Source organism: Tupaia chinensis, unplaced genomic scaffold (genome assembly GCF_000334495.1).
Source record: "Tupaia chinensis unplaced genomic scaffold, TupChi_1.0 Scaffold144914_1, whole genome shotgun sequence".
Lineage (NCBI taxonomy): Eukaryota > Metazoa > Chordata > Mammalia > Scandentia > Tupaiidae > Tupaia > Tupaia belangeri.
The window spans coordinates 1,290-14,133 of NW_006204774.1; the positions used below are offsets into that span (position 1 = coordinate 1,290).

The 12,844-nt window shown below is 49.4% G+C and overlaps 1 protein-coding gene across 1 annotated transcript in view; it reads left to right on the forward strand.

The window, feature by feature from the left end:
* Positions 1-11,992: 11,992 nt before the first annotated feature.
* The window catches only part of LOC114005923 (leucine-rich repeat-containing protein 37A-like), a gene marked incomplete at its 3' end in the record, with an annotated part of 2,540 nt that continues 1,688 nt past the window's right edge, over positions 11,993-12,844 (forward strand). The window contains exon 1 of the mRNA XM_027767932.1: positions 11,993-12,838. Within this exon, the coding sequence (XP_027623733.1) occupies positions 12,011-12,838 (828 nt within the window). The remainder of the gene's footprint in view (positions 12,839-12,844) is intronic.

A 12,844-nucleotide genomic window follows, 5' to 3' on the forward strand; every position in this document is an offset into this window, starting at 1 on the left:
ATTAGACCTGGCTTTTTTTTTTTTTTTTTTAACTGAAGTGAGACACGACCCCCAGAAGGGATGGCCCTGCCTCAATTCCTTCTCCTCCACTCCTCTCCTGGGATCTTGGGCACACATGCACATGTGCCCAGTAAGATTTTAAAGCCATTACGTCTAGGACTCAAACCACAGTCAGCCATGTGAGAGTCTAGTGGTGTAACCACTAAGCCACCTGTTAGCCCCAGCCCTGGTTGTCCTCACTGGATTGTTTCATGAGAACTCAACAATCTTCTTTTTCTTTCTTTGCTAAGATCTTGCCATAGGTTCCATACCCTTGCCATTGAGACAGTGAGAGGGAAAGTGAAAAATCATACCTCGGTGTGGGGGTGGGGTGGGGGTGGCATGCCACAATCCCTTCCCCGTTATGGGTATGATGCACACACACCCAGTGTGATCTTCAAGCTGCTGAGTCTGGGACTTGAACCACTATCAGCCATGTGATAGTCCAGTACCCCAACCACCATACCACCTGATGGCCCTGACAATCTTATTTAACCCATTGTTGTGTTGGGTCTCTGTTGTGTCAGCTGCACCTATAAACACTGAAAGAATGGCTGTACACATTGGCCAGCTACTGGCATGACAGGCAATACCATCCTGAAGCTCAGGGGGCCGGGACGATGACTTGCAGGCCCGCATGCCGGTGCTACGGTTGTGCTTTAGTGCTGTGCTGGCTGGGCTGGCTCTGCTTCTCTGCACATCTCCAGACAGCCAGGCTGCTCTCTTTCATGTGTGCCCATTCAACTGAAGAGGCAGGAGAAGCCCTTCTCATGGCGAAAGTGGGAGCACAGGACTCACCAGCAGAAGCTCAGGAAGCCTCAGCCAGCCTAGGCTCGGAACAGGCACACTTTCATTTCTGCTTCATTCCATGGGCCAGGCACGTTGCATGGGCAAGCTCAGAGCCAAGGGATGGGAAAGTACATACCAACCACATGCACTATGGCAGTGTATGGATGCATTTACAATTGGGGGTTTCCGGGATGGATTGCTAGGAGATTTAATTATTGGGGTAGCATATACCAAGAGAAAGGCAGATTGAATGCAAAGCCAGCAGTTGGAGGCTAGCTTGGGAGCAGCCTATAAGAGCAATCTGTGTGTGCTGGTTATAAGAAGGTTTATCTGGGGATCTAGGTTGCTTTCCCACCCATAGTAGGGTTTGGGAGGACAAGGTCTCTGAGCAAGATTCCAGAGTGCCTTTTGTCTTTCCTTGAAAGGGCATTTACCTCCTCCATCTGGAAGGCCGTACTCCCTTAGGGACGTATAGCATACCTAGCTTCCGGCAAAGTGGCACTAGTAACAGGCATGGCTTTCTCAATTCCGACCCATAGAGCAGGACTCGGTGTCATGGGTGCAAGATCGAGTGGTACTGACACGGAGGCAAGCTTTTTCACCTGTTCATAAGTGTTTGAAAACTGGACCCCTGTGGTTGAAAGAATGTAGCCCACAGGTCATTCTTAATCTGGGCTCCCTCCTCTCATGGGGCTTCCAGAAAAGGGGGAGATATCCCCACCATGTTGTTATACCAATTGATACAGAGGGGGCTCTCGCCTAGTGTGGGTGAGATTAGAATAACAGTCAGGCCCCATGGACCCTGGTTAGTTAATCCAAAGACCTTAGGCCTACTATGAGTCCCACCACCAGGAGGTATAACCCATTTAGCAGAAGCCTTTTCCAGAACTTCCATTCCTGTGGGGCTACTGCACCCAGTCCAATAGAAAAGAACCACAGTAGGACCACGAGAAGAGCTAGGGGCAGGAAATTATAGAGGTAGAGATGATATCTGTCCTCATCCTTATCTTCCACCGTGGGTAAAGCAGTCCGCCCAAGGAGTGACTGCAGCAGGGCTGTAGATTCCTTGTCAGGTCTCAGTCCTCTGGAAAGTCACCTTGGTAGGCTGCTTGGGGTGGCTCTTCACTATCCAAGTCTTGGGGTCCTCTGGCACTGTGGCTTGCTTCACTTGTGTATGATGAATCCACGGGACCAGTCCTGCAACCTTAACTGCAGTAGGAGTGACAAGCACAATAACATATGGCCCCACCTGGGTTGTAATTATTTTTTTTCCCAATGTTTAACCCATACAAGATCCCCAGGCTCATTTTTATGTACCCAGTTACCAAGGGGAATGGGGTCTCTCCAAGGTGGTTTGGGCTCTTTTCCTTAATGTTTTTCCCATGATCACCAAATCCTAGGTCAAAACCGCCTCACCCACCTGATGTATATCAGTCATTCGAGTCTCGGCACCTAAGGGGGGTAGCCGGCCAAAGAGAATCTCATAAGGGGAATAACGATGTTTTTGAGGTGTACATCAAACCTGGAGCAGGGCCAATGGGAGAACATACACCCAGGGGCATCCTGTGTCTTGACAGAGCTTAGCCAGCGTGGACCTGAGAGTGCGGTTCATTTGTTCAATTTCCGAGAGCTCTGGGGTCGGTAAGCAGTGTGAACTTGCCATTTTATGTCCATTTACTATTCTTTGTATGACTTCTGCCATGAAGGCAGGGCCGTTGACTGACCCAATCATAAGGGGGAGTCCAAACTGAGGTATAACTTCCTTCAGAAGGGCTTGAGTGACTTCCCTTGGCTTTTTCAGTTCATGTAGGGAAGACTTCCGCTCATCCTGAGTAAGGACCAGCAAGTACTTATAGCCTCAGCATGGTCATGCTTCTGAGAAATCTGCCTCCAATAACTCCAGAGGAGTTGTCCTGATTGCTTGTAATTCCAGGCAGTCGAACTGGCTTCCGGGCAGGGTTATTTCTGGCCCAGGTCTCGCATCTCATGCTCGTAGTAGTACACAGTGATGGTAGGTGACTTAAAAAGTAGTATTGGCCTATCATATTCTCTTGGTTAGTTTTCCCCCAGTGAGTCAGCTCGTGGTGCTGCTTAACCAATGAATATCTTCGGGACTGGGGTATGTATATTCTTTTATCTGGCAGTCTCCACCTCCGACTTTTTTCCAGGGTTGCTCCCTCCAATTTTGCTCACTGATGTTCATCAGAAATGTACGGGGAGGTTTTTGGGAGGCTGGTGAGTGGCAACATTTTAGCCCTAGCAGTGAGGGCCTGATTGGCAATAGCCTTGGCTATCTTGTCTGCCAGCTGATTTCTCAAGACAGTGAGGTCTTCTCCCCCTCTGATGTCCCCTGCAATGGATGATAGCCATTTCTTTAAGCTCCCAGACAGCCTCTAATAACTGGCAGATTTCCTCATTGTTTTTGACTCTTTTGCCCTCTGACAATAGGAGTCCTCTCTCGGTATAAAGCCCCATGAACATGCATGTTAGCAAATGCATAGCTTGAGTCTGGGTACTTTTACCCTCTGACCAGCTGCCAGCCTTAATGCTTGGATCAATGCCTAGAGTTCAGCCCGCTGAGCAGACCATTCCTGGGGAAGTGCCCCAGCCTCAATCACTGTATCCTGGGAGGTAACTACATAGCCAGCATTTCATGTCCCATTTTTTATGTAGCTGCTACCATCAGTGAAAAGAGTAAGATGAGGGGCCTTCAGTGGTGTGTCCACAAGGTCAGGATGCCCAGAAAAAACATCATCAAGGGCTTCTTCACAACTGTGGTCAGGAAGTCCCAGTGTGGCCAGGAGGAAACTAGCAGGATTGAGGGTCTGTAAAGTCTGGAGTCTAATTCAGAGATTTCCAAGCAATCGGCCCTGGTAGTGGGCCAACCTAGAGCTAGCAAACCGCTTATATCCCCTCGTGTTCATCAGTGTGGTCACCAAATGGGGGACCCGAGCATTGATAACTTGGCCTAAGGTTAATTTGTCTGCCTGTTTAATCAATTTTTCCCCCAGTGAGTCAGCTCGTGGTGCTGCTTAACCAATGAATATCTTCGGGACTGGGGTATGTATATTCTTTTATCTGGCAGTCTCCACCTCCGACTTTTTTCCAGGGTTGCTCCCTCCAATTTTGCTCACTGATGTTCATCAGAAATGTACGGGGAGGTTTTTGGGAGGCTGGTGAGTGGCAACATTTTAGCCCTAGCAGTGAGGGCCTGATTGGCAATAGCCTTGGCTATCTTGTCTGCCAGCTGATTTCTCAAGACAGTGAGGTCTTCTCCCCCTCTGATGTCCCCTGCAATGGATGATAGCCATTTCTTTAAGCTCCCAGACAGCCTCTAATAACTGGCAGATTTCCTCATTGTTTTTGACTCTTTTGCCCTCTGACAATAGGAGTCCTCTCTCGGTATAAAGCCCCATGAACATGCATGTTAGCAAATGCATAGCTTGAGTCTGGGTACTTTTACCCTCTGACCAGCTGCCAGCCTTAATGCTTGGATCAATGCCTAGAGTTCAGCCCGCTGAGCAGACCATTCCTGGGGAAGTGCCCCAGCCTCAATCACTGTATCCTGGGAGGTAACTACATAGCCAGCATTTCATGTCCCATTTTTTATGTAGCTGCTACCATCAGTGAAAAGAGTAAGATGAGGGGCCTTCAGTGGTGTGTCCACAAGGTCAGGATGCCCAGAAAAAACATCATCAAGGGCTTCTTCACAACTGTGGTCAGGAAGTCCCAGTGTGGCCAGGAGGAAACTAGCAGGATTGAGGGTCTGTAAAGTCTGGAGTCTAATTCAGAGATTTCCAAGCAATCGGCCCTGGTAGTGGGCCAACCTAGAGCTAGCAAACCGCTTATATCCCCTCGTGTTCATCAGTGTGGTCACCAAATGGGGGACCCGAGCATTGATAACTTGGCCTAAGGTTAATTTGTCTGCCTGTTTAATCAATTGAACAGTGGCAGCAAGAGCTCATAGGCAAGGGGACCATCCAGATGCCACTGGGTCTAGTCTTTTAGAAAGATAGGCAATAGGCCTCTCCCAAGGCCCAGTGGACTGAGTCAGGATTCCTACTGCTGTCTGGCTTTTTTCACTTAGAAATAGGTTGAATTCCCTTTTCCAAGGCTTGACTAAAGATCCTGGAAATCCTGGTCTTGGTGGGGTCTGCATTCATAGGGAGCTAACTCTGGGCCTTTTAATAACTCATACAGTGGATTAGCCTTTTCAGAAAACCTTAGGATCTAGAATCTGCAGAATCCTGCAGCTCCTAGGAACTCACATAGCTGCTTTCATGTTGGGGGCTGGGGCAGTCCACATACTACTTGCTTTCGTTCATGTCCATGAACCTGATGTCCTTTAGTCAGAATGAATCCCCAAAAATGCACCTTGGTGTGGCAGATTTGGGCCTTTTTCCTTGAGACTTTGTATACAGCCTGGGACAGAAGCTGGAGCAGTGCTCAAGTTTCCTTCCAGCAATATTCTTGTGTCGCTCCAGCGAGCAGAAGGTCATCAACATATTGGAGCAGAGTACACCCAGTTTCCTGACTGAGGAAATCCTCTAAATCAGCAGCAAGTGCTTCTCCAAAGTTGGAGAATTTTTGACGTCCTGGGGGACCCTGGACCACATGTCTTGTGTTTTCTTTTGGGTGTCTGGATCTTCCCATTCAAAGGCAAATGATGGTTGACTGATGGCTGCCAGCCTCAGGCAAAAGAAAACATCCTTGAGATCCAGACAAGTGAGCCATTCAGAGTCTACTGGGAGGGCAGTCAGAGAAGTATATGGGTTGGGTACGGTGGGATGTAAGGTCACCGTGGTAGCATTCACAGCTCATAAGTCCTGAACTGGCCGATAATCGCCAGAGGCTCCCTTTTTTACTGGGAGGAAGGGAGTGTTTCAGGGAGACTGGCACTCGACCAGGATTCCAGCTTCTCTGATCTGGTCAGTGTTTCTTTATAGCTAGTCTAGCGACCAGACTTATAGGGTACTGGCGGAGGTGCACAGGCCGCGCCTGAGGTGTCAGTTCAGCGACTATAGGTGGGTGGTTGATTGCCATTCCTGGAGGGTTTCCCTTCACTCAGATTATAGGAAAATCTTTAACAAGTGAAGACAAGTGCTTCATCATCTCCACTGGGTGTCTCAGGAGCAAACATTCGCCATTCTTCATTCCGGGGCATTGCCACAGCCAGGATTTTGGTGCAGCTCATAGTTAAAGCAGTTGAGCCAGATGAGTCAAAGCTGATTTGCACTTGGAGCTTAGTTTGCAAATCTCCCCAGCAGAGGAACTGGACAGCCTGGCAGTTATAAGAACTCGTGAGTAACCAAGTGTGTCCTCTTAACTGACAGCTTCTAGCCTGTAAGAAGGGCTGAGTTTGAATGTTTCCAGTAGCTCCCATAATAGTAGCTTTCCGGCCTGATGGTGGAGCCAGGCGCTGAGTTACTATGGTGTGTTAAGTGCCTGTGTCTACCATAAATGTCATTTGTTGGCCCCCTACTCTGGCATTGACGAGGGGTTCCTGGGAGCCCAGTGTCAAGGAGCCCAGTTGGTCCTCTTCCAATCCCATCATGGCCAGGAGGTCATTTGGGGGCTCTGAGTGTAAAGTCTCAGGAGCTCTGTGTTCTTCCTTGCTTTGCCTTTCACTTGGGACATTCGTTCTTCCAGTGTCCATCCTCCTTGCAGTAAGCGCATTGGTTTGGTCTAAGTTTGGGGCGGCCAGCCTTTGACCCTCCTCTTGGACCAGGTGGGGCATGTGGTTTCCTGAGAGTAGCGGCCAGCAGGGCTGCTTTCTGCTTCATCCCTCAGTCTGCTTCCCTTTTTTCCTCTTCATCTCTGTTCACGAACACTCTATTAGCAATATCTAGGAGTTGAGTGGCATTCATTCCAGCAAAACCCTCCTGTTTTTGAAGTTTCTTGTGAATATTGGGAGCTGACAGGGCTATGAATGCAGCATTAATCATCAGCTATCTCTCAGGACTCTCTGGATAAAATGGAGTATAGATCCGGTACACTTCACGGAGCCTCTCATAAAATTGCTCCCATGTCTCATCTTTCTTTTGAATTATTTCTGTAGTTTTTGCCATAGTTTTGGGTTGCTTTGCACCAGCTTTTATTCTTGCAGGATACCTCCCAGTATCTGCTGAGATGGGCATGGCCATCCTCATTGTGGAAATCCCAGTCAGGCTTTTCACTCAGAAAGGCAGTTCAAGCCCAAGCCACGGAGTCTACCACATCATTAGGGGCATGCTCTTGCAGCCAAGTCTTTGCTGCTACAAAGACTCTGTGATGTTTCTCTGTGTTAAGCAAGATGAGGAGGAGCTGCCCGCAGTTATCCCAAGCGGGCTGATGGGTTTGAAGAATAGATTCCATGAGCTCTATGATTGCCTGAGGCTGTTCTGAGTAATGGGTTGTGTGGCATTTCCAATTAAAGCAACTCAGTGGTGAAAAAAGGCTGATAATGTAACTTTGCTTTCCCCTGCATAATAGCCCAGTCTGCCCCTATCAGAGGAGGCCCTTGGGTTTCTTACAAGGGCATCTGAAGGTTCAGGTTTCTCAGGCTGTAGCAGCTCGCCAGGTGATCACAGGGGAGTCCATATCTGGGCATGCAATTCTGGACATATTGCGGCCTCTCCCCTGCATGGGCTGAGCTACTGCCGGTCTCTCATGCTCCTGCTCCTCTGGTAGCTCCCGTGAGACAGATGGAAGCAGAGTTTCAATCACTGGCTCAGCAGGGACAGGGGCATAAGGGGGTGGAGCAGCTAAGGGCTCCTCTTCAGGTGTGACTTGCAAAATAGGGGCTCAAGCCAGGGATTTCTTTTACTCAGAGGCCAGCATGTATGGCATGACACGGGTGGCCAGAAGAGTACATTGATTCTTTCCTCTAACACAAATCCGTGCCCAGGGCGGAACGATCTGGGAGACATGTAACCAGGAGTTAGCATAAGGAAACTGGTCAGGGTGGCCTGAGGTGCCAGTACTCTCATTGCACATTGCCCATACTGTGGGTAAGTGGAGAGTGCCTTCTGATGGCCACCCCACCTTAAAAGAGGGCCATTCAACTTCACAGAGAACTCTAAGCCTCTCCGGTTTCAATTTAACTCCATAATCACCAGAAAAGAACCTTTTCAAAGTTAGACAGCATATAGTCCAGCACAGTGGGCTTAGAAGATTTGGACTGAGGTTTTCCCATTGTATCTTGATTTTCTATGACTTTTCAGCTGTTAGATGGCTGTACTTTCCAAAAGACATGGGAAATCACAGGTTAGAGAAAGTGAAAGTGTTCAGTCAGCAATGGCTCCTGGGGGCAGGTCTCAACCCAGAGTTTAGAAAACTGTTGCAGTCTCCTGTGTGTGTGGTGGGGGGGGGAGGGGGGATGTTGTTTAAAGGGCCAGTAGATATATTATTTTTCCTCCTAAGGGTGTTTTAGCTGCAGGCTGCAATCAGATGGATCACAGCAGTTTTTCTCAGAGGTCCCATTTCTTGTGCTTCCTATGGTTGATCTTCATTGCTAGAATTTGATGCCTGTCCTTTCTTTTCCTAGGTAGAGGGGGCAGGTTCAGCTCTGTAGTGGAAATCTTTGTAGGAAAGTCAGGACAGGGTCTCAGGAGGGTGTCTTTCATCAAGAGTTGAGAGAAACTCATATCCCAGTTGCCAGAGACAGAACTTGTATCCTGACCCCTACTCTGCTATCCACGTCTACAGGGAAAACCCTCCCAACAGTCCCTGTGTTCCCCCTCCTGTCAACATTGTCTCAACACAAAGGTTGAGTGTCCTCCTCAAAGGAAAAACCATTCAGGTGTCTTCCTGGCATGTCCCTTGCGGGCTTTGTGTGTTTCCTTGACAATAGGCAGTTGGATATAGAACCTCCACCAGATTACACAGGTAGAGAGAAAAGGGGGCCCTCAGCATGTAATACCGCCACTGAGTCTTTATGGAAACACCACAGAAATGCCGTAACAGATTCACTTCTGTTCCACGGTGCAATGCACTGTGGGACTACAAACATTCTCTCTCACACTCACATTCACTAAGAGGTTACACATTCCCTCCCCACACCAATCGAATTACCATAGTTGGCCAGAGGCCAACAATTAGCAAATGGGCCTCAGCCCCTACTGCCCATCTTGCTACCAAAGGAGAGAGTATGAGTCTCCTCTTCCACTCTTTTTTTTTTGGAGAGCTTTTTGCTATAGGGTGTGAGCACTCGCCAGAAAGACAGAGAGAGAGACAGAGAGACAGGAAGCGAGAAATCACCCCCCAGGGGGGATGGCCATGCCGCAATCCCTTCTCCTCCTTTCTCCTCTCGGGATCTTGGGCACATACGCACACGTGCCTGGTGTGAGTTTAAGCCACCGAGTCCGGGACTCGAACCACGGTCGACTACATGGGAGTCCAGCAACATAGCCATTACACTAACTGTTGGTCCCATCCTCTTCCACTCTTAAGTGAGTGGGCTGACTGATAGAGGATGAGTCCTGACTGCCGGCCTTGCAACCGAAGGAGAGTGTACCATTCTCCTCTTCCACTCTAACTGAGTGGGCTGACTGATAGGACTCTCCAGATCCCCCCGGGGGCTTGCCTGATTACAGAGCTGACCACTGAAGATGCATCCAGGTCCAGAGTAAGAGTTGGTTCTTCTCTCCAACTGGAGTCCGATGGTTCAGTAATGCTCATCTTCCTGGTAGGCACCACAGTTGAGGGATCCTGTCAAACAAATCGGGGGTGTGCCTATCCCTCCACACCTCAGTGCCTGACCCGGGGGTCAAGGGGAGCACCCTGGGATCGGTCTCGAAGGGCCATTTTTGTTTCCCAGCCAATGCACCAAATGTGGTGGAAAACCAGATGGCTGGGGAACAAAAAAGGCAGCACTCCAGAGAGATAGAGGTAACTCTAATACACCGGTGGGTGTAGAAGAGTTAACACTCAGAATCTCTGGCCCCACTTGGGGGTCCAGCACTGTCTTTTATCATGAAGTTTGGGGAGGCGCAATTTCCAGCATGCTAAGGGTAGCCTATCATGGAGAACCAGCTCATCAGAAAGATGTAGCCCAGAGTTTGTTCTCAGGAAGAAAGGGTCAGATAAGCAGGGTGTTCAGTTTCTCAAGGTCTCAGATTGTTTTATCACTTCAGAGGGGGAGGGAGAGGCAGAGAATTCACAGAGGCCTGGGATGGCAATGGTAGCCCTTGGGCTATTGTGAATTCTGGGCCCATCTACATCAGAGTGGGCAGGTTTTGCTTTGTAGTGGAAGTCTTTGTAGGAGAGTCAGGACAGGGTCTAGGAGGCTGTCTTTCCTCAGAGTTGAGAGAAATTCATATCCCAGTTGCCAGAGACAGACCTTGTAACCTGACACCTACTCTGCCTATCCACCTCTACAGGGAAAACCCTCCCAATGTCCCTGTACCCTCCCTCCTGTGAACAGTGTCACAACACAGACAAAGATTGGGTGTACTTCCCAAAGGAAGACCATTCCAGTGTCTGCCTAACCGTGTCCTTTGTGGGCTTTGTGTGTTTCCTTGACAATAGGTGGTTGGATATAGAACCGCCACCAGATAACACAGGTAGAGAGGGAAGGGGGCCCTCAACATGTAATACTGCCACTGAGTCTTTACAGAAACACCACAGAAATGCAGTAACAGACTCACTTGTGCCCCATGGTGCAATGCACTGTGGAACCACAAACACAGTTACTCTCACACTCACATTCACTCAGGTTGCACATTCCCTTCCCACAGGAACTGAATTATCAGAGTTGGTCAGAGGCCAACAATTACCAGATGAGCCTCAGCCCTGACTGCTTGTCCTATGATCAAAGGATAGTGTATGATTCTCCTCTTCCACTCTTTTTTTTTTTTTTTTGAGAGATTTTCACTATAGGGCACGTGCGCTCACCAGACAGAGAGAGAGAGACATAGAGACAGAAAGTGAGAAATCACCCCCCAGGGGGGATAGTCACACCGCAATCCCTTCTCCTCCATTCTCCTCTCGGGATCTTGGGCACGCACGCACACGCACCCGGCGTGAGTTTTAAGCCACCGGGTCCGAGATACGAACTGTGGTCGACTACGTGGGAGTCCAGCGACATAGCCATTATGCTAACTGCTGGTTCCCTTCCACTCTTAAGTGAATGGGCTGACTGATACTGGATGAGTCTTGACTGCTGGTCTTGCAAACAAGGAGTGTGTACCATTGTCCCCTTCCACTGTAACTGAGTGGGTTAACTGATAAGACTCTCCTAATCCCTGGGGGGCTTGCCTGATTACCAGAGCTGACCAGAGAAGATGCATCCAGGTACAGAGTAAGAGTTGGTTCTTCTCCCCAACTGGAGTCCAATGATCCAGGAATGCTCATACTCTGGGTGGGCATCCCTCCTGGGGGATTCCGTCAAACAAGCTGGGGGTGTACTTATCCCTCCACACCACAGTGCCCATCCTGGGGGTGGGGGAAGGCACCCTGGGGTCAGTGGCTCCAAGGGCCAGTCTGATTTTCGTTTCCAGACCAACATACCAAGTGTTGTGGAAAACCAGATGGCCGAGCAATAAAAAGGCAGCATCCTGGAGAGATAAGGGTAACTCTTTAATTCACCGGCAGGTATGAAGGAGTAAACACTCAGAATCTCCATCCCTGCTTGGGGGTCAAGCACAGTCTTTTATTAGGAAGTTTGGGAACAGGCGGTTACCAGCGGGCTAAGGGGTAGTCTATCAGGGAGACACACCCATTGTGAAGATGCAGCCCGGAGTTTGTTCTCAGGAAGAAAGGGTCAGATAAGCAGGGTGTTCAGCTTCTCAAGGTCTCAGATTGTTTTATCACATCAGAGGGGGAGAGGCAGAGGCAGTGAATTCACAGAGGCACAGAGACCTGGAATGGCAATGGTCAGCCTTGGGCTATTGGGAGTTCCGGGCCCAGCCACATTAATCTAATGTATGCTTTTTGTATGGATAGAATTCTATTGTTCTAACATGAGGTCTCATGATACCTGTTGTAAAATACATACTCTGTGGTGCCACAGCACACCACAAGACATCTGCCTTTAACCACCTTGCTTATCAACCAATAACACTTACTGACCTAGGAACAGAACTCTGTTGTAGCTAAGTAAGGAGTGACCATGAAGGCCTCATAAACAAAGGGTGGGGCAGGGCAGCGCTGGGTAGGCTCTTGGTTGCTAAGGGCTCTTGCCTATGTGGCAGAGCTTGCCATAATGGCTCAGGCACCCTACCGGCCTGGGCCGCTGTGCCCCAAGGCCTCACTTGTCATGTCCCGGCTATGCCTCTGGACATGGTACTTCCTCGCGTTGCAACCATTGTGGTTGCTCATCCAAGGGGGTCAGTCTTCAGACTGGGCCCAAGTCCCAGACCAGGTGATGTCCGTCTCCCAGGGGCCGACTGAGTCCTGGTCTTTTCACCCCTCCCATCATCCACCCAAATCACCCTATATTTTGAAACCCCCGGCAGACCCTGGGGGAATTGACTACTTGAAGCCTTCTGCACCTTCTCTAATGTCGGCCCCGCCAGGACTACCTCAGGAGTTAGGTGAAACTTTAGCTCCAATCATGGACACGGATTCACCCCAAGAGCTGCCCCCAGGGCCAGATCGGTTTGCTGTTCCACATCAGGAAGTTCGTGACAAGTTCACCCGGCACGAAAGACTTCCAGAAGTGGTTCCAATAATAGACTGGGGTCAGAACCAACATCAGGATGCAGATCACCAGTGGTTGAAAATACCTGTTCCGTCTCTGGATAGTCAGAGTACAAAAACAGCAAAGTTTGTTTCATCCTCGAATCTGAAAAAATATTTCACTCAGTATCGTCGTTTTGCCAAGGTTATGGCTGGATCTCCAGACCAATTTGTATCCGTACCTCAGCATCGACGACCTACCTTGTTACAGGTGGACTCATTTGAGCCTCCAGAGTCACCCGAGCAAGTTGAAACTTCACAATTCCATCTAGAAACCAAGACTCAAAATTCTGAGGAGGAGCAGATCTCTTCACCCCAGAAAGAGGCACCAGCTCCATCTCCACAGCCCCTTGCAGAG